At 39.1% G+C, this 23,043-nt stretch overlaps 1 protein-coding gene across 1 annotated transcript; it reads left to right on the forward strand.

Annotated features, from left to right (window-relative positions):
• The first annotated feature begins 5,000 nt into the window (after positions 1-5,000).
• Positions 5,001-18,237, forward strand: LOC119915652 (guanylate cyclase soluble subunit beta-2-like). Its single transcript, XM_038735296.1, has 17 exons — positions 5,001-5,012; positions 5,601-5,674; positions 5,812-5,906; positions 6,801-6,961; positions 7,765-7,864; positions 8,751-8,923; positions 9,030-9,123; positions 9,918-10,021; positions 10,183-10,284; positions 11,663-11,756; positions 11,844-12,040; positions 14,792-14,915; positions 14,993-15,141; positions 15,387-15,533; positions 15,913-16,067; positions 16,602-16,783; positions 18,047-18,237. Exons 1-17 carry the CDS (start codon positions 5,001-5,003, stop codon positions 18,235-18,237), a joined length of 2,154 nt encoding a protein of 717 aa, XP_038591224.1.
• The last annotated feature ends 4,806 nt before the right edge of the window (positions 18,238-23,043 follow it).

Below are 23,043 nucleotides of genomic sequence, written 5' to 3' on the forward strand. Positions count from 1 at the left end.
CCATCATATTAAAAGTGGATGGTATGTATGATAATAGTAGCATTTCAGCCTGCTATGTATTAGCTGACCAACACTTAAGCCTAGACCAGAAAACGAACACTTAAGCCTAGACCAGAAAACGATTTCCTCTGCTATGGATTTGTTGTTTGTAAGAGCTGTAAATCTGTAAATGACTGTCTCTTGTTGGTTAGCAACCTTTCTGTTGGTCCTGACATTACATTTGTGGCCTGGTCTCCTCCTAACAAAATGTTTCTCAAAACTAAAAGCTTTTAAACTTTATGAAAAGAAACCTTCTAAACTGTGTAAACAAATAAAGTTATATTTATGTTATGTAGTAGAGGAAGCCACATTATGTTTCTTTGTAACAATGCCTGTTGAATGTGATTCAAGACATTCATGAGATTGGGAGGGTGCGACCTCCACTGGGAAGTGGGGGTTTCCCCTACCTCCCTGCCCTCAGCACACAATGCGATGACAACACCTCTCGCCATCTTCCCATCTGCAAACACTGCCAGGGGCACTACTGTTGAACACTAAAGCCGGGTATCTGCTGTTCCCCTGCTGACTACTTGTCTAAAGGCCTAATTTACTCTTCTGTGTTGATGACAGATCTGATAAATTCCCACACGTTTGTACCTCTGGGGAGCGACGAAAGAGTTTGACCTTGATTTTTCAGTATGTTTGTGAAAAAGGCTCGTATATCTCTGTGCCACAGAGATTCACCGTCTTTTTATCCAAAAACCTCCAGGGTCGTTGGAGGCCAAGACTGTACGACCGCTGATGACATTGTCACGAGGCCAAATGTGAGCGTTTCAGATATTTATTCACAGATCAAACAAACATTTAATAAAAGTCAAATGGATGTCTTTATTTTATTTTAATAAAGCAGATCAATAAAATATATAACACTGACAGAAAAGGGTTAAACACCAGCTATTCCTGTTGTTTTGCGTTGCTAAAATAATGCTAATTCCAGTTTCAAACAAGTCTGACATCACCCAAAAACCCCTTCTACCAATTTAGTACAGTCTGGGTTCCCCCTTGTATAAATCAGATTGGATTCCTCCACTTCCTGTTTGACAGTCTTACCTGGATGTCTCAAGGATGGGAGCACATGCTACAAACAATTAAGTAAGATTTAATCTGCACATAGGAGTCATTTACACTGGGAACGCTGTGGGCATGTCCCCACCACAATTCATGACACAGTTTTACAAAGATGGTCATGTGATTGTGGATTTAAGATGTCAGTCGCAAAGCAAAGACTGTTATGTGCACAATGATTAACAACAGTAGTCTAAAACATTTAAAACTTGTTTCAGCCTGTTTAATAATTTAAATAATAAATAATTTAGTGATGATGTATTTATAGTTTATGAGCATGTAACGGACTTTAATATCACATAACAAAACTTGCCTTTACTAAGATTAATTGCCTCTGTCCTTTGTTGGAGTATCTCTAAATACGGTGATGGTTTCTGCCCTGACGGTTCATTTACACCTTCTGATGGTGAGATACAAAGATGCAAAGAGTTATCTAAAGTTGATGATCAAACCCAAGAAATGGGAAGTTGGTGGTTAGTTTTGGTTCCTCGTTTAGCAGAAAAACTTGTTAAAAAGCACCTGTAAAAAGTCAGCTGAAACCCTCTCATGTGCGATATCAATATATTTCATGTTCTTATTCTACAGATTTCCTTCTACAATCCCGCAGCAGCCTTTCCCTCAGACCATGTGAGTAAAGTTACAAATGTTGACTTGTTCCATATGGGTCCCACATGCTCACACTAAATTAATTAATTTAATTAAATACAGTTGTTGCTACTTTTTGAGCAGAGCAGAGAACCTTTACACTGTGATTTTGCTACTTTTGCAAAAGTTCTGAGTACTTCTTCCAGATCATTTACATTTAAACACACTGTGTTGCTTTGTTTGACACTTATTCCTGCAAAAATCAGATGTTTTCATGATGTTCAATGTTTTATTGTTTACAGTCTTTAGCTTGTATTTATTGTTGCTTCTTTTTTAAACATCTTGCAAATAAAAGCTTTTCACATCATGAATGTGCTTGATCACGTTCTTCTTCTTCTTCTTCTTCTTCTTCTGCTGCTGTTGGGACATGCATCTTCCAGTAAAAGTTCAGGCAGTCTTTGTTTTCTGTTCCATAACCCCCTGCTTCTATCTCTCCGAAACACCGGGAGGGGACACAGCCCCCTCCCTCTCCCGCAGGATTCAGCTTCAGGTACCGACGACGGGCAGGATTCGAACCACCGCTGCACCATTGGTGCCTTGCAGTCGCCATCGAACCCCACCGCGCCACCAAGTCCCCTTTGCAGTTGAACTTTTTCTCCGGGCGCTTTTATCTTCTCACTTTAGGTGTTAGACTTCAAAATTTACTGACACTCATAAGGATCAAACCCACAACCTCAGAGCTTCTGACCAGTCTTCTAACACACTGAGCTATTTGATCTGAGACACCTAGCATCTCTTTCTTAGAGCTTTTCACTTCTTTATTTAGACACCCAACTTCAAAAGTCATTGATAAGAATGAGTATTGAACCCACATCCTCAGAACACCTTATTAGGTAGCTAACACCCTGAGCTATTTGATCTGACATACCTCACAGCTCTTTCTTAGAGCTTTTCACTTCTTCTTTTTGGACATCTGAGTCTAAAAGTCATTGATAAGGGAGAGGATCGAACCCACATCCACAAAACACCCTGAGGTACTGGGTCAGGCACACTGAGCTTAACATTATATAAGCTTTCGGTTTCTCTGGGTGTTGGACCTTAAAAATTTATACAAGGATTGAACCCACAACCTCAGAACTTCTGAACAGGCTTCTAACATATTGAGCTATTTGATTGCAGACACTCTGCCTCTCTTTCTTAGAGATTTTCACTTCTTTCTTTTGAACTTATTGTAAGAGTGAGATTTGAACCTGGAGCCTCAAAACACCTGAAGAGGAATCTAACACGTCGAGTCACTGGGTCAGATACTGTGAATTCATAATTTTGTAAGGTTTTCATGTCAATCCTCTGGGATTTGGACCTAAAACTTAATTAGGTCATCCAAGGATTGAACCCACAGCCTCTGAACTTCTGACCAGTCTTGTAAAACTCTGCCTGAGCTCTTCTGAGACCAAGGTTTGACCACACTCACTATGTTTAAAGCTCTTCAGGCTTTCTGGATCAAGATTACCCAGGGATCAAACCTACAACCTACTACTTTGAGGAGTAACTGAGCAAGAGGCAATGATGGCTTCATTTTTAAAGCTTTTGGTGGTTGGACAGCCCAGGGGTTACACATCACTGTTTTAGGGGCCACAAGGTTAGAGGCTCACAACTGCAATAGAATACCAACATACAACATACTACAAAAATATTACTACAATAGTAGTATTATATCCACATCCACACTTGTGCTGCAGAGTAGCTTATTGGCGACTTTCTGTAGGAACTGACTTACTTCATTTGTTGGTTTGGACACTTTAAATTGCAAACAGTCATGTTGTTGCTTGGTTTATTATCATCCAGGTAACTGACAATAATGGTTAGCACATACAAGCTGAACCAGAGCAGCCTGTAGGGGGACAGTTTTAAGCTCTCCTGGTGTCTTTAAAATCAGTTTATTTAAAAAAAAAGCTCAGACTGAGTGCTACAGGAAATGCAAAGATGTTAAAACATATCTGAATCATAAAATCAACCTTTTAGGGAGGTCCACACAGAAACACAGGTTTGGTGCAGACCTTTAAACATGTTTTCATTAGTTTGGTGACACAAAGAAGCTGAGTGATAAATGAGCTGCCTTTTCTGATCATGGGTTTAAATGTATATTTGTATTTAATAATTTTGAGTTCATCATATGGTTCTAATGATTTACTAATTAAAGTTATGACGTATTATTTTGCTTTCATCTGTTCTTTTTTGTTTGGGAATTACGTTGTCGTTAAAATGCAAGACAGCCAATTAAAAATCTTAGAGGCCTCAGAGAAGGTTTTCATTTTTCATGGGTTTAAATATGTATTATACCAGACTGGAGTTCACTTCATCATGAGCAAAATAAATACATTTTTGTTGTAAAGAAACATCCTCAGGTGTCTTTCAAACATCAGCGACCCAGCTGGCGTTGATCAAGCCACAGCTTGTGCCCTGCAGCAGTCTCCCACGGATCCGCTCTCTTAATCCAGAGCCACCTGGACGCTTTCTCTGCAGTCGCTGTGCTGTTGAAGATGGCGCTCCTTCTCTTCTCGCCTGCGATGCCAAGTGCAGAGTTAGCCCTAACCTCCACATGTAAGCACCTTGCCTTCCAGCTTTGTCTGCAGCCGCCCTCTTATTTATTTACTTACTTACTTCCTCCGCTCAAAGGCCTCCTCCATCCCCTCTTCCCATGGCACGGTGAGCTCCAGCAGGAAACTTGAGTTGCCTGCGCATGTCCACTGTCAATTGCCAGTCCTGATCAGTGTTGGACAAGTCCTGATGTTGTACAGGGTGGTAATAGTTAATTCTAATCCTGCAAGAACAGATAAATGCTTAAGACATAAATCATGTATTTAAATTAAGCACTTTCCAACCCAAAATCAGCACAGAAAATAAAGTTTAATATGGTAAAAGCAGGTAATATGAGTAAATATGAATAAAAAGTCAGTAAATAAGTCTGCACTGATTTATGAATGAAAGTGGGTAATTCTTACAGTATCTTCTGTCCACAGCTGCTTTATAATGCATGAAAAGCTTCTCCTTCGGTTCATGAAATCCCTGCAGCATCTGAAGGCAGCAGGACAGATATGTTGATAAATCGGTAGCATCTCAGAAGTGCCTTGGGACACAGTAAAAGGATAACCATGTGATTTTGTTCCAGGCAACACTTGTTTAAAACTAAACCTTAAACTGCAGCTACAGAGCAACAACCCCCATCGTTTCTGGCTTGTATCTTTTGTCATCTATCTGTGCCAGTAGTTTTTAGTATAGAAGGCTGAGTGGGTTTGGGAATTAGGCTCTCTATGGACATCAGTGTGAGGCGGGGAGAGAGAGAAAGAGAGAGAGTGGGAGCAGTATAATGTCCACTCTACATTTGCATCACTGAGGTTGAAGAAGAATTTAATAGGACAACGTCAAAACATAGATAATGGTGAGTATGTCTTCCTATTATGACAGATTAAAGTCTTTGTCTAAGAAACTCTGGTGGGATAACTAATTACAACAATCACTGGTATATTCTTCCAAAGATGTAACATTGGCAATACTTGCGGGTTATACAATCCAATGCTTTGGGGTATTTTTAATGTTTTTGTAGGGGTGTGCGGTGATGTAAACATCATTCACTAAAGGTACCTGGGGCACAGGAATCATAAAACCAGACACAGCCATACTCGTCAATTGCGTTTGAAATCTCGGTCACTTTGCTATAATATTACTTTGTATTAAAGTTGCAAACTGACATTAACTATTAGAATAGCAAAAGCAGACATTATAATCCACAAATTTATTTCAGACTGTTCCAAAACCAGCTTGGCACTACAGCTTTGCTGAGTTGTGTAATCAATTTGAGACACTGAATTCAATAGATTATTGGTGACAAGAAGTGGTTGTGTTCTTTGCAGTATGGGTTTATAAACAGCTGCCTCCAGTCTCTGGTGATGGAAAAGTTTGGCCAGAAGACCTGGGACAAACTGAGGTTTGGGCATATATACACATATATACTAATGGACATTAGTGGCTGTCAGGATCAAGATGATCACAGCGATGATGTTAAAAATTGTATGTATGTAAATATACATATACTTATATAGATTATAATGTTTTTTTGCACAGATCTCTACCAGGGGTCCAGGATACGTTCATGACATATACAGTTTACGACGATATCCTAACCCTCAGCCTGGTGCAGGAGGCCTGTTCACTGCTGGGTAAGACTTCAAATCCTGTCTGGAGCGAAACCCTTGTAGTTTAAAATGGATGTGAGTGTTTTTTCCATAAGAAATGCAGTGGTATACACGTGGAAATTGTTATATATGAGTGGATATGAGTAACCAAATTAGTACAGCGACAAAGTACTTTACACATTGTAATTTACGTATTGTCAAAATTTCTGTTGTTAAAACAATATTATATTTACTGTTAATAATATTTTGCCCTATAACAAAAATTTAACAATGTCTGAGGTGGGAAGTTAGGTCTGTGTGTGCCTGTCAAGTGTTAACAATGTCCCTGATGAAATCCAACAGGTTACACCCAGTAGATGATTATATCACTGCATGCACAATCACTACATGCAATTTAAATCCCAGAATATGGTGCTAACTTGGAGGAAAATAGTTACTTCTTACAATTCATTGCAGTTGCTAAACAGTTGTTGTGCAGAAAGGATCGCCAAGTGACTTTAATTTAATCCCATGTTAGATTATTAAATACCTATATTTCCTTTTTAATTGATTTTTTTAAATTATGTCAGCGCAGAAGAAACATTGTAAGGGGAGACTATGGTATGCTACACATTTGTAATGGGTCAGTTATTTATTCATACATATATACATCAAATTTGGCAGGTACATGATAGATTATGAAACTACTAACAAGCCCCTGTGCACAGATGTTAAAAACATAACAAGAATTGTTTATTTGGTGCATTTCTCAGGGGTGTGATTATCTAGACTTTTGGGAATAGACTGTAATTGAATGTCTGTTTGCTGCCAAACAGGAGTGCACCGGGAGCCCAGACTACAAAATGTTGTATATGATATAAATAATATTTATATAAAGTTCTGTGACAGTGTTCCTCTGTATGTCTTTTGATGTTTCAGATGTCCCCGCTGATGTATTTCTTAAGCTTTTTGGAGAACATTTCTTTACTTTTTGTAAGCAAGCGGGCTATGACACCATGCTGAGGACACTGGGAGGAAATCTCATTGAATTCATAGGAAATCTGGATGCTCTCCATAGTTACCTGGCTCTGTCCTATCAGGTACGAACAAGTGTGCCATTATTTCTGTTTCTATCCCATTAACCAACGACTCCTCATACCTAAAAGAAAACAGCCAGACTTTGGCAACTTCAGCTATGTTCTTACATTCAGTGCACGGTTCACTTTAGGAAACATTTCAGTTCATCAGTGCAGAGCTCTGCTTTGTGCTACTCATCTATTATAGAGCCCCTTGTGTTGATCTTCCTAATTTCCTGCTAAGTGACGGTGAAGATAAATGCCAGACATGTAAAACGTGAAACACAGAAGCACACAGAAGTAGATAACTAATATCAAGTCAGGTCAGGGACCTTTGCCACCTTTGCCATCAGTGATATATGTGAGGAGCCTGCAGAGCCCAAAGGATACTAAAAGTCAATACCGTCTACAGCCTCAAACTCAAACGAATGTGACTTCACACGGCAAAAACAAAAAAGGCTGATCTCGCAATCCAATCAGAATCAACCTACAGGCATGCATTACTGATGTCCCAGGAGCCCAAGGTGTCTGAGGGCCCCCAGAGTCAGAATCTGTTTATGAAGTCACTGATTTTAACACTGCTCGTTGTAAAGTTAAAGAGCCAAGTCAAGTGTTGAGTTTCTTTTATCCTAATCTTTTAATATTGAGTGTCTTTATTCGTATCGTACGTTTGTTTATTTTCACAGTAACATAGGTTACAGGGCTGTGTTAATTTAATGAACTGTACCTTGTAGAGGAAATTAGAATGAGAGTTCCTTCATTTTTGTTTTCTTTTTGTTGTTTTTTTAAACTTAAACTAAATCTGAATCATACCCCTTATTTTAAAGGAAATGAACGCACCATCTTTCCGAGTGGAGATGACAGACGATGGGAAGATGCTACTTCACTACTATTCTGACAGGAAGGGCCTGTACCATATTGTACCTGGTAAAAACAGCCACACTGATTGACTCCCTCATCTACTGCATTGATCCTGATCTTACATGTTGGAAACTGTTTTGAAAAAGAAGATTTGACAAAAAAACAACCACAAAGAGACAAAGTACAAAATGCAAAACAACTAAAATGATAAGTAAAACTACTAAAGACTACTGAAGAGACTGTACACATATTAACATACAATAATAATGTTAGCATATGCTTTTAATACAGGTGATTTTCCCAACAAAGCGTGTGTGTGTGTGTGTGTTATTATGTTGTCCTCCACAGTTGGAGGTAACTGTGGTATCTGTTGCCATACGTATATTTATGTCAAAAACAGAAAACTGGCTAGCCCTAGTTTGTGCCGCTTACACATAGCTGCTGGTTGCATTAGCCGGCAAGCGCTGGCGGAAGAACAACATCTTACATGAACAAGATTTATTCCTCTTCAGTGGCAACTGGGCCTGCAGATAACTGCTCTATTTAGAGCATAACAATATATTCAGAGCATCTCATAGTAGAGCTGTTAGCCCACCTACAACACAGGTGACTCTCAAAGAAGCATAAATTAGGTCAGTCAGGCTCCCTTGTGTCCCATGATCCTCGGCGTCACAAACTATGAAGCCGCGAGGCCACACTTCTTACAGACGTTGCTCCCTCGCTCTGTTGCATTTTTACATATGCTGTGAGAGAGGCGTTTGAAGTGCGTTTACTCACACACAACCTAAATATAACCTGTGCATATTCACTTCCATGCTTCTGCAGAAACATATGTCAGGCTTTATCCTGCAGCAGACAGCTACTGAATCATTCAGCACACGCTGATCTCTCACTGCCTCCAATCCACTACGCATCCATAACTCCTTCTCACCGTTTTTCCATCTTGCTGCAGGTATCATAGAGGCAGTTGCCAGAGATTTTTTTAATAGCAAAGTGACCATGGTGGTTCTCAATCAATCAGAGGAAGATGAGCGGACAGGGAAGAAGGAGCACGTTGTGTTTCTGGTCAAAGAGACCCACCAAGCTAGCAAGACTAGAGACCTGGACCATTCCAGTTACAGAGAGGTGGGTGTCTGAGGATGTACGTACGTCCATGATCTGTTTCTCTATGTATTTATTATCTGTGTTCTCTGATTCTTGGCCCACATGTGCTCTGTGTGATTATCCCCAGGGGGCATTAAGAGCAATGAGAGAGAGGTGTGTGTCACTGGCTGGGGAAAAGAGTGGCTGGGAACTGATCAGAGCTGTGGTTCTCTCAGAAAAAGGTTAACTTTAAGTTTATATATAGCATTTATCATTTTGAAAGCCTGTTCTCGCTAAGCTTATCCATCAACCTTAGCTGTAGAGATGTACTGAGATAAACGGTTATTATATATATAGAAATAGTTCAACAACAAAACTTCACGTAAAACCACAAAAAAGTGTTGGTGGTTTTACTTTGTTTAACTATGTGGAAATTTTGTCTCGCTGTCACTCCCTGCTTCAAGTCTTTATTTTAAGGCAGACAAACCTCATCCTGACTCCAGCTCTGTAATTAACACAGACCCATTTACACACACATTCACACACTTGCTATGCAAGGTAGCATCTGCTCATCAGGAGCGATACAGCACTTCCTATCCAAAGCTCACACAATGATACTAAGCTCACCCTTACACACACTCACACAGCATCAACACAGTGCAGCGGTTATCTAAAAGGTATAGTGAATGTAAATGACATTGAATACGAAATTAAGGTTTGATTTCATGAAAAATGTGATTGTTGGCTAATATTTATGATTCATAATCTATCCAAGGACATTCACATAAAGGACTACATTGGTGTAGTATAGTAATTAAACTAAGCAGCACAGCCAGAAAGCATCTGGTAACATCTTAATGAGCTGCAAAAATGTATATTTATGCTGAAAAATGTCAAAACAATGCAAAACTATATTATACATTCTGTTGAAGAACAAACTAAAATGAAAAACCACCAGATCCTGTCATCATTCTGTGTTAGTTTACAATGTTTAAATGGTAGCTGATTACATGGGTGTGTTTGATTTACTTTCCAGGCCACCTCCAGTGCACCTTCAGTCCACATTACCCAAACAAGCTGTGGATGGAAGAGAAAACTTTCTGCAACACTTTTCCCTTCCATATTGTCTTTGATGAAAATGTAAATCCCCATGTGTCTGTGTACTTTAGCAGCTCCATGAGAGTTTTTTTTAAATTTTTTTATTAATTGGCACACTTAAAATATTTTGCTGTGGATTCTTGATACCTTGTGTTTCCGCCACCTCTCTGTTTCTGATCTCTGTCCTGGACTTGTCTTATCAGCTGAAGGTAAGGCAGGCAGGAGTGAACCTACAAAAGTTTGTTCCAGGTCTCCAGGCCCGAGATGCTACAGTGGACCAATACTTCACCATTATACACCCACAGGTAAAACACAGTCACATAGTAAAGAGTTCAAAAATGTGCAAACAGAGTTGTGAGATTGTGTGAAATGTAGCAGAATACATTAAAATACCTCAGCAGAGAAGAACACAGTCAAGTAAAGGAAAGATAGCGTATGCGTGTAGTAGAACGGAAAGAGAAAAGCCTCTATTTTGTGGCAAGCAGTGCTTCAACTGATTGGACCATGAAATTTAGAACTTAACAAATACACAAATTAAAGAAAATCAAAAGTAAACCCGGCTTTAGGTACCGCTCATCATATTTCCAAAGTTTTGGTTTCACTCCTATAGATTTGGGCTGCAATGCTTTTGGTATAAAATAATTGCATCATTTAGGTAATTCCAAGTCCTTTATGTTGCTTCCATGTGTTTCACAGCCACTGCTGCAGCAACTGCCCTGTTGGTAAGCAGGGCCAAATCAGTGGGCCCATCTTCAATAATGAACTTCTGTTCTGTTTGTTTTCAAAACACTGGCATGGTGAAAACTACAAGGGAGCCAGGGGGAGCTTGAAAAAGTGACGAGCTCCCCTAAAAACATGATTTGTGAAACGTTGGAGGGGGGTGGCGGTGCAATATCACAAACTTCACTCATTTTAAAGTTCCCCTATTATACTCCTCTTCAGGCTCATACTGTTATTTTGGGTTTTACAATTTTACATGCTTCAGTGTTCAAAAAACACACTATTCACCCTATTCTGAACCCTCCGTTTTAGCTCCTGTTTCTAAAGCTGGCAACATGTAAGAGGACCCTGCAGTGTATGTAGATAGAAATGACTCATTCTAAGGTAATAAAAACAACACAGTTCATGATGTCAGGTCTTTATACACCACTGAAAACATAGTTATGTATTACATTTCTGTCAAAAGATCCTCCTAAATATTACATGCTGGACCTTTAAAGTTCCTCTCGTGTGGTTGTGTTAAAGGCCAAATGAATGGTGTATGTGTGTGATCTGTGTCAGATAAAGGTGACAAGTTAAAAGGAGTTAGTTAGCATGCAGAGAGTCTGTGTAAAGCTCAACGTTACCAACATCAATCCAGCGTTGGCTGAGATCTACCATTACAATGCAATATAATAAAAACCTAAAGTTAACCATGGAGAAGATCACAACAACAAACCTAAGCTGTTTAATAGTCTGTTGCCGATCCGTAAAGGTAGAAAAGTTGCTTTGGCGAGCTAGTTTTCAGCTGGCAATTCTATTGTGGGTTAGCCAGGCGGGGAAGAATTGCCTTTCTTTTGCAGTCTTTTGCTGTGTTATGTTCTGAATGTCAGTGAATTGCTATTTCAACTTTAAGCTATATAGAGAATGATCAAGTGCAGTAGAATATAGTGGTGAGCAGTAGTAAACATCTCTGTCTTCCAGGTGGCTTTTACCATTGAGAGCATCAGGATATTCATCAACAGTCAGTTTGTCTTGAAGAGCTACACAGACAAACACACCACGCTCAAACTAAGAGGTGGGTTCTTATAAATACCTCCACAATTTAAAGCTATTCTGAACTGCATTCTCCTTATATGTTAACTTGTATTCAATTCATCTGTAGGTCAGATGTTGTGGATGGAGTCTCTTGGCTGTATGCTGTACCTGTGTTCTCCGAAGCTACGAAGCCTCCAGGAGCTTCAATATGTCGGCCTCCACCTGGCCGACCTGGCCCAGCATGACGTCACCAGAGACCTGGTTCTTCTTAACCAGCAACGTTTAGCTGAGATGGAGCTCACCAACCAGCTGGAGAGGAAAAAAGTAGGAAAGCAGCATTTAGCTCATGTAGTCTTTTGCGAGGGTCCTGGCCAAAATAGCAGTCCAGCTTACGAATATGATAAGAAACATGCTCAAAGTTAACGTCAATGTAATGTAAAACAAGTGAGAACATTTGCGCAAGCAGAGATGTATGTTTTTGATAAGTTGCTGTTATTATTTACTGAGAAATGAGGGCTTCACTGAGGATCTTTGTCAATCTCGGTGGCTGGGAGTAAACTCTTTATCAGGTCTTCTGCTTTGTTTTGCAAAAGGAGGCCTCACACAAATGTGTAGATCCAAAGAGTAATAGTAGCTTCAAAGCTTTCTTTCCCAGCTCCGGGTGCTTCTTCTTCACACACCCCCAAAAGCGGCAGATGTGTCAAATTTCATCTGTAGCAAACGGTCACATCCAAGAGTTTTTCCTGATGACTGACAGGAAGCTTTACCCTCTTCAAACGAGAGCAACTGATTTCTCACCCAATACAGTTCAGCAGATTTCTCCTCCATGTCAGGGAGGTAAGAATTAAAACCACCAGTCATGTTGGCTAGGTTTCCCAGTCAGTTGAGTTTGCTGAATATCTCTGCCAGATAGCGTAGTCAAGTCGGTCTCTGTCCTCAGACAAGGTGGCATGGAAATATCCGCGCTCTGACAGAAAAGTGCACACTTCAGATTGTAATTCCAACTGCATGTTGAGTATTCTCACTCAAGAGAGCCAGCGCACTTTTGTGTTCAGCTCTCATGTTTTCCAAAGGCTTCCAAACAATGGCTCTGACTGAGTTTTTTACTTTGATGCTGCCTTTGCATTTCAGAGTTTTCATTCCGAATTCATGCTATGTGCGTCAATACTGGTGCAGGATTTCCAGTTCAGACTGTTTTCACAGAAAAACACATTAACAACACTACAAATTGTCCTCTCCGATTGTTTTGCCCCTTTGATATTTTGCAGAAAAGTTTAAGTTCACAAACATCATCAGCAAAAAGCTGTGCCTTTTCACTGACATCTGTCAATTCATCGAGTTGGAATGAAAAGGATTTCCTACAGCTTGATTTGACAAAGGCGCAGTTTTGTCAGGATAGCAGAGTGCAGGTGTAGACACAAGCTGGAGCAGAATGCAGTTTGTAAGATTTATTAAACGAAGACACATTATCAGGCTTACATAGATGCAAGGCAAGCAAAGGTAGTAACCCGTAAACATAAGTTAAATTCGAAACAGAACAGAAATAATCCAAAAGATTCAACCAAGCAGAATAATTCTAGCAAGTACAGGGCACACAGCACCGACACGATGAGGACTGAACACATTAAATACAGTGGGCAAACAGCCAGGGAAGGAGCAAACAGGTGAAACAAATCAGGAAACATCTGACAACAGGAAAGCAAGTTAGACACAAACACGAGACACAGACGACTACAAAATAAAACAGGAAGTACAGCATGCAACAATACACGAGGACGAATGTAACTGAACACCAAATAAATGCCTTACTCACAAGTATTAAATGTATCTGCATAGTTTTTGTCCAGCATAGTCTCAGCCAAGACAACAGTGACTGGAAGCATTAGGTTTTCAGCTATGGTGAATGACTATTTGGCTTTAGCTACGAGCAAAGACAACGCATTAGAAGCCTTGAGGCTGATGTTGTGGCGACTTTACACATTGTTTCTTGGGATAATCTAAAGTCAGTCAGTTTTCTTTTTAAAAAACTTGTGGCTCACCAACATGACATTGATGTTTTGTGCCGAGATGTCGCTGGAGGTTTAAAGGCTTCACGCGACCGTAATTTCTCCCCGTAAAAAAAGCACAATGAGTTGGGAGGGTTGCGGCTCTATTGCTATTTACATTATGATTTCACAGCTATGAGGCAACAGCATGAAACAGATCTAGTGCTTTAAGGTATGTTATAGAGAAATAGAGAAAGTGTCATCTACCGCTTCAACTTTCACCTCAGCTCTATTAAGTGCTCACACATTATCTGCCTCTTCAACTGCTTTGTGGATTTATACTTCCGGTGCCGGTGCTGTCAACTAATCTCTTCCTCCATTTTAACAACCACCTTTACATTTCCCAGTGCTTATACTTCAAATGTCACTTTTCTTTCTGTACGCCCAAGTGATTAAATTACATTTCAGTAGGGGTCGGGGGAAAATAATAAAATAATAAAATGAATTGCTTTTTCAGTCCACTAGACAAAGAGTTTTCCTTTGGGGACACAATTTAAAGTTGGGAAAAAGTAATAAATTCCAATGCAATTAGTTTAAAATCTAAATAATACTGTATCGTGACATAAGTATCGTGATGATTCCCACCCCTACATTTCAGTAGCTCCAAAGAATCCAAATGTTAAGATAAGATGTTTTAAAGAACAAATTGTCAGCCTAGGTGAGAACATGTAAATTTCCCTTTGCAAATGTGTTTTTTTATCTAGTTTTCTTCTAGTTTCATGAATCTATGATTATATTTACAGACACAGGACTAAGACTGGGGCAATTTCCCGCGTAGAAACTAGCTCACTTCAAAGTCTGATGAGAACCAATGAAGGTTTTTTGTTTAGAGCACTAAAAAGTAGGTCATCCTATGCCCCCACCACCCCTTTTTAATGTTTCTCTCTGACCCAGTTTGGAAGCCCCACTGCACTATATGGATTTGTGACAATATACGAATATGAGATTTGTACAGCTGTTATGCTTAATTCTTTTCACAAGTAGGGAAATATAATTTCTTGTATTTGTGTGTGATTGTATCTGTCTTTAGGAGGAACTGAGAATCCTGTCGCGGCACCTTGAGATTGAAAAAGAAAAGACAGAGACTCTGCTGTATGCCATGCTGCCACGCCACATAGCCAATCAGCTTAAAGATGGGAAGAGCGTAAAGGCAGGTCAGTCAGTCCATCAACCCTGTTGTCTTTTTCTACATATCTATCTGTTGCTCTGTCAAAGTGTCTGTGTTTTTCAGGGGAGTTTGAGGTGTGCACTATTTTGTTCAGTGATGTGGTAACCTTCACAAACATCTGTGCTGCCTGTGAGCCCATCCAAATTGTTCACATGCTCAACTCCATGTACTCCAAGTTTGACCGGCTCACCACTGTACACGACGTCTACAAGGTATTATCTTATTTGTTATTGTGGTGGTTGAAATAACTCTGTGTAGATGTCGTGTTTAAACAAGGAAAATGTTCTGTTTCCCACCTGTGTTTACTCAGACCTTTCTGTGTGCAGAATACGTTTCACTTTTATAAGAAGTTTTTTACCGCCCTGCAAAGTAATACTAGTAACCTTACATTTAGATTTCACTATTTCAATCAAATATTACTTACATTTCTGTTTTTATGTCTTGTTGTTTCCTGAAGGTTGAGACTATTGGTGATGCATACATGGTGGTGGGTGGCATCCCAGTCCCTACAGAAACCCATGCTCACAGAGTGGCAAACTTTGCTTTGGGTATGAGGATAGCAGCCAGAGAGGTCACCAACCCCGTAACAGGCGAGCCCATACAGGTAAGATTTGAGTTTTTCATCAAATACAAGTGACTATATTTGTGGATCATGGAAAGTTTGTTTGTGGATTTTGAATCTATTTGTAGATAATGTTGTGTGTTTACAAATAGTGACATTTATTTGTGACTCATACTCTGTGCAGTAATGTCCTCTGCTTTAGTAGATTGTTGACAGAAGACATTTTAGCCCCTACATGCATCTAAGGATCTATGGTTCTGTTGCATTTACATCTAAAGCGTTGGTTTCCCCAAATTACGATAAATCATATTTTCCGGTATTATCTATCTCTGCATACAGATTTGATTTGTTCAGATTTTCTGCCTCCAACAGAATTTGATTTATGATGCATTGAAAAAATACAACTTTATCATCCATTCAGATCCGTGTGGGTATGCATAGCGGTCCAGTGTTAGCTGGGGTGGTGGGAGAGAAGATGCCTCGCTACTGTCTGTTTGGAGACACTGTTAACACTGCGTCCAGGATGGAGAGTCATGGAGTCCCTGACCACATTCACATCAGCACTCCCACATATAGGTGTGTGTGTATGTGTATGCTTTTATCTCACCACCAGCCAACTGCTGGTGTGTGTGTGCTCTGTGTGTGTATATATATATATATATATATATATATATATATATATATACACATTACCGTGGTTTTTACGCTGCCTAGCTGCCAGGTTTTCTCCTCGATACCCAATGTTTGTTGAAACTAAATCTCGGTGTCATCTCATGCGCACAGAGCTGCAACTAACCCACTATCAACTTGTCGAGATAAGAAGCTAAATCCAATGTGCAGAGATAATACTGCTAATTATGAGGGCAGACAGGATGGACATACACTATCTGAAACATGATGAGGACGCAGCTCTTTGCTAGTTATCATATTCCTCATACAGTTTATCCTGCTGTAATATTATTTCCATGAAAGTTTCAGATTTAACTATAGAAAATGTAGTACAGCTAGATTTTTATTCCAAAAAATATGTGTAGTTATTCTGATACATACTTATAAAAGACTTCTGTGTCCCTCGGTGTACCCCTCAACCCACTCCCGTCTCCTCATCAGTGAACTGAAGAATTCAGGGTTCAACATACAAGAGCGTGGGCAGATTGAGGTGAAGGGCAAAGGCCAGATGACCACTTACTTCCTGTTAGGGAACCTGCTGGTGTCAGAAGATAGCATCATGGGACGAGAGGTTGGAGAAACCCGTCTTTACATGGAGGACCTTCATGGCAAGGGCAAAACAGGTAAAGAACAAAATATGGAATTAAAATAATAAGTGTCATTAAGGAGGGTTAGTGACGATATACTCTGTACATTTGTTCTTGAAATACTGACAATGAAAAGAAGTGTGACAACCGTGTCAGCAAGATGAGGCTGTTGGGATGTTTGGCTAAAAGACTAATTACCAACCATATCTAATGATTCATTTTTCATAATATGTTGTTTTTTGTCGTCACATTTTGATTATTTTTGAGCATGAAATAAGTTTTTTATTATGCTATACGCACAGAGAGCCAGCACAGCAGACCAGACTTGTTCATCTGAGAGTTGATTAATGGGAATTCTGAAGTACTATGAGATAAACGTTTGACTCAAGCACAGAGGCTGTATTATATAGGTCATTACTGTCATTATGCTTTACTGTCATTACGTGTAGTCCTGGTCGTGTTTTTCTTGCGGTTGGTTTGTAAAACAATTAGCCTGCGGCAGTGCTGATACAGCGGAAGTAGAGGTCAGTGTGTTTACCAGAGAAACTAGAGCTTACAAGACAGTGCTTGCTAACCACAGTAGAATAAAGAGGTCAAGCTGACACAAAATGTGGAGGAGAGACAAAGCATGGCGAGAGATGAGGAGAGTAACAGGGTAGAGTAGATATATTTGATCTGACAACATATCAAGGAAGAACTCGCATAAACAGGTCTGCATGTGCATGTGCTGCTTTGGATAAAATTGTACGGTGGAGTTGCACTAGAAGAAAGTACACAGTTATATTAGCAGGAGAGCAACCATTTAAGAATATAGTGAACACGTGGAGTGTATGCAAGAATGCATTCACTGTGAGCAGCATATTCATTAAAATAGAGAATGGGGAAAACCATGTTCTGCTACTTGACCTCTTGTTACTTATAAGTGATTACTATGTACACCCAGAGCCCTTTACTTAAATGGGCTTTAAATTACTTATATGGTTATTACTCGTGTTGGGTGAATGGAGCCTTACAAATCTTTGGTCATCCTGTGGTTTGCAAAAAAATTGATTTAACAGTTTTAGTCTTTTATGTAAGCAATTAAAGTGTTATAGACCTGCAGTTGTTTATTAAAATCTTTAATAATAGTGCTCAGAAGTACTGCAGTAAATGAATGTCTTCAGTTAGGAGGTATTCTTCATTTGACTCAAGCTCCATTACAATGTTTTGAAACAGCGAGCTCTGCAGAGCTTCATACCTTATTAGTTACGTGCGGACTTTGGTAGACTTTTGACCCTTTAATATGCCCTTTTCATTTAGAGCCTGACAAAGAGCCTGATGTGAGAACTAAGACTGAGCAGAGGAACACACTCTCAGATGGAGTCATCGCCTCGGACCTCAGCCGCTTAGACGCCATCACTCCCTTTGCCTGGGACATCACCTCGCCGTATGAGACCAACGAGAACAGCTACAACACACCTGCAAAGAGCAGACTGTGTGTCTTACTCTGACTTAGAACCCTCTCAGCCTGATACAGCTCATTAAAATTTAACAGAAGATGACGGCATACATCTCATCTCTGTGCAGTCTAAAAGGACTTGGGTGTGAGAGCTGCTTTTAAAAACAAAATGATGTAGTAGTTATGAACTATGCCTACCGGTCGATGAGGTGGAAAAGGTGCCTTGTCAGCAGTTGCTTTTTTGCTGTGGATGACCGTCTACAAACAGGCACGATTCTCCTTGTTGTGGGTTCAGTCTGTCTCCAAAATGCCTGTAGATGTCAGTAGCTGGCAAATCTGAAAGAGTGAAATAAAATGATTCCTCATTGCCCTAATAGATCTGAAATGTAATCACCTAGGTCTTAAAGTTGAGTCCACTATAAACTGCACCTGTATAAACCAGCAATAATTGAGAGAGTAGAGATTGTAAAAAAATTTGTAGCTCTATGTGTTAATGTCAAATGATATCTTATTATATAGTTTTTATTCATTTACTTTAATATGGTCCTGTGTTATTCTTTTATTTTCTTTCTTTATTATTATACAGGAAAAGATTAATATTCATATTACTCACAGTGGGCCCACATAAAAGATCTTATTATTATATTATTATGTTTTATTTTACATAGAACCACTGGTTTTCTCCCAAAAAGTTATGATATGAATTTCAACATGTAATGCTGAAGACTTCATAGCCTTTCTTCAGGTAAGACTCTCATCCTGCATACTGAGAAAATGATAATGTCGCTAACCCCGCCTGTCAGCTCGCTCAATGAATTTACCATAAAGGTCCCAAATACGTTTGTACTCCAAATTTAGCTGCAGCTAGCCGACCTTGTTCTCACAAACAACGCCTCGATTAATCGCAGTTCTGTTTGCGAGTATGTCGCTAAACACAGTTTGTCAGAGTGTCCACACAAGAAAAGAGGAAGAAAAAAAGGGGAAGCTATTTACTTTCTTATATATACTGGGGGGCCAGCAGTTACAGAAGGAGGACATGGTTAAGAATTAAAAGTTAACACATTTAGAATAAAGTTAATGTGGACTGCATCAGCCGTGGTACGAGGAGATTGTTTGCCAGCACACCTGTGGCAGTACTGAAAATAGAAACTTAGGAGTTAAAAAAGCACATAGTGTGGGTGTAGCTCAATGAATAATGATGAAGGCTTTATCTTTTAAAATCACCCCAGACCACTTGCTGCTGTGTGTCTTCCTGAGCCTTCTTTGGGTAAGTTTTTCTTTTTACCTTTCACTTTGATAGACAGTTACCCTCAACAACAAAAAACTATAGTCAAAACTCAGTGGATGTATGCATCATAACAAGTTAAGCTGCATGGAATCAGCATGTAGGAAGACAAAAAGACTTAAGAATGATGGGCTTTTTCAGATGGTGAAATATGAATTCATTATTTCTCTGCAGCAGTAATCTGTTAGCACGTCCTCATAGAAACAAGCCCAGGTGAGGAAATAACTTACTTTAAAATAGAAAGGGAGCTATACCTTTTATATCTTTATTTACTTTGTGTTTCAGACAAGGCAATGTAACTGAAGCCCTTGAAAGATATTTGTACACAAAAATATCTGTATTTGAAAGAAATACACTGGTTGGACAGTTGTGTCTGAATAATTTTTTTGTCAGGTCTGTTATTAGCATATTTTGGGTGTTGCACTTGAAGATTCAGAGGTAGAAGTGCGAAATGCTAAAACCGGGACATCATTTGCATTTGAAGATCTCTGATGTTTCCTCAAGGTTCCTGCACAACACGATCCTACATTCCCCTCAAATTGTTTGGTCAACATGTTTGGGATGTAAGCTTTGTACCTATAAGGAAAGTAGAATAGAAGCCTCTAAACAGGAGTGTTTTTTTAATATAGATACAAGATAATAGCAGAAATTACATTGCTTGGGGATACTCGCATTCGAGATTGCATTATAGGCTCAACAGTGTAGATTACATAGTCAGATGGACACTTCCGGCAATTTTGTACAGTGACAAATAGATTTAGATAATGTTTGGGATTCTCTCTGGGCCGCAATGATTCCTATTCTGTTTTTAGGGTTTCACTGACGCCTGGACAACATCAACAACAATCTCTTCTGTAGAAAAACTATGTAAGTGGGAGCGGCAAAGCTTTTTTTTTTGGTTGATGACAAGTCTGTGTTATATTATGGCAGTCATGAATGAATTTTATTGTGTTGAAACTATCACACTCAACTCAACACTCTCTAATAAAACTGTTTTTTCACCTAAATAGTTTTACCAAGGAGGACGTCCTGTAATTTTTTTAATCCTATTTTTGTGTGTGTTCATATTCCAGCTCCTCGTAACACAGAAGAGTTCAAATCAGTTGACCAAAATGAGACCCGTATAACTCTGCAGTGGAAGAAAGTGAATGGCACCTTGAACTATATACTTGAATTCAATGGAAAGGAGATAAAAGTCACTGCATCAGAGGGACAAGAACATGTGACACACACAATCTCAGAACTCACAAGCGGGACTAAATATGATTTCAGTCTCTTCACGGTGTTTGAAAATGTCAGAAGCAGCGGAGTAAACATCACTGCAGTCACTGGTAAGATGTTTTTCCTCTGATATAGGCTACAAGAGCCACAGCAGAGCTCTGTAACAATATCTAATTTAAAGTGTCTCAGTAACAGAGGGGTGTTGCTCACTTCATAGTTTTGACTGTTGCAGATACAATACTGAAACTGAATGCAACTTATTATTTGTTTGGAAAAACTGCACAAAACATAACATTTTAGTAGGAATATCCTGTCATTCAAAAAAAGAAAAATTTTGTCAGTTTCTTCTCCATGTCTTTTACATCCTAGCTCCTTAAAAATGGAACTGAATGCAAGTTATTATTTGTTTAAAAGAAACTACACAAACGCAACATTTTAAATCAAATTTTGTGACACTTCCTTAATTGTGTGTGTTCATATTCCAGCTCCTCGTAACCCAGAAGAGTTCAAATCAGTTGGACAAAATGAGACCAGTATCAATCTGCAGTGGAAGAAAGTGAATGACATCCTCAACTATATACTTGAATTCGATGGAAGGATGATAAATGTTGCTGCATCAGAGGGACAAGAACATGTGACACACACAATCTCATTAGTCACAAGCGGGACTAAATATGATTTCAGTCTCTTCACTGTGTTTGAAAATGTCAGAAGCAGAGGAGTAAACATCACTGCAGTCACTGGTAAGATGTTTTCCCTCTGACATAGGCTACAAGAGCCACAGCAGAGCTCTGTAACAATATCTAATTTAAAGTGTCTCAGTAACAGAGGGGTGTTGCTCACTTCATAATTTTGACTGTTGCAGATACAATACTGAAACTGAATGCAACTTATTATTTGTATGGAAAAACTGTACAAAACATAACATTTTAGTAGGAATATCCTGTCATTCAAAAAAAGTCAAATCTTGTCAGTTTCTTCTCCATGTCTTTTACATCCTAGCTGCTTAAAAATGGAACTGAATGCAACTTATTATTTGTTTTAAAGAAACTACACAAACGCAACATTTTAAATCAAATTTTGTGACACTTCCTTAATTGTGTGTGTTCATATTCCAGCTCCTCGTAACCCAGAAGAGTTCAAATCAGTTGGACAAAATGAGACCAGTATCAATCTGCAGTGGAAGAAAGTGAATGACACCCTCAACTATATACTTGAATTCAATGGAAGCGAGATAAATGTCACTGCATCAGAGGGACAAGAACATGTGACACACACAATCTCAGAACTCACAAGTGCGACTAAATATGATTTCAGTCTCTTTACTGTGTTTGAAAATGTCAGAAGCAGCGGAGTAAACATCACTGCAGTCACTGGTAAGATGTTTTTCCTCTGATATAGGCTACAAGAGCCACAGCAGAGCTCTGTAACAATATCTAATTTAAAGTGTCTCAGTAACAGAGGGGTGTTGCTCACTTCATAGTTTCGACTGTTGCAGATACAATACTGAAACTGAATGTAACTTATTATTTGTATGGAAAAACTGTACAAAACATAACATTTTAGTAGGAATATCCTGTCATTCAAAAAAAGTCAAATCTTGTCAGTTTCCTCTCCATGTCTTTTACATCCTAGCTCCTTAAAAATGGAACTGAATGCTACTTCTTATTTGTTTAAAAGAAACTACGCAAACGTAACATTTTAAATTAAATTTTGTGACACTTCCTTATTTGTGTTTCTTTACATTCCAGCTCCTCGTAACACAGAAGAGTTAAAATCAGTTGGACAAAATGAAAACAGTGTAACTCTGCAGTGTTGGAAAGTGAATGACATCCTCAACTATGTCATTTTGTTCAGTGGAAGCGAGATAAATGTCACTGCATCAGAGGGACGAGAACACGTGACACACACAATCTCAGAACTCACAAGTGGGACTAAATATGATTTCAGTCTCTTTACTGTGTTTGAAAATGTCAGAAGCAGAGGAGTAAACATCACTGCAGTCACTGGTAAGATGTTTTTCCTCTGATATAGGCTACAAGAGCCACAGCAGAGCTCTGTAACAATATCTAATTTAAAGCGTCTCAGTAACAGAGGGGTGTTGCTCACTTCATAGTTTCGACGGTTACAGATACAATAATGGAACTGAATGCAACTTGTTTGTTTGGAAACTGAACAAAATGCAACATTAGACTGGGAATATTTTGTCATTTAAAAAAATCACTTTTTTTTTTTTTTTTACAGTTTTCTTTTTGTGTCTTTTACATTCCAGCTCCTTCTAACCCAGAAAAGTTCAAACCAGTAGGAAAAAATGAGACCAGTATAACTCTGCAGTGGAATAAAGTGAATAAC

Source organism: Micropterus salmoides, unplaced genomic scaffold (genome assembly GCF_014851395.1).
Source record: "Micropterus salmoides isolate LMB-PRFRI ecotype aquatic unplaced genomic scaffold, ASM1485139v1 Ms_hic_scaffold_1, whole genome shotgun sequence".
In the NCBI taxonomy this organism is placed as follows: domain Eukaryota; kingdom Metazoa; phylum Chordata; class Actinopteri; order Centrarchiformes; family Centrarchidae; genus Micropterus; species Micropterus salmoides.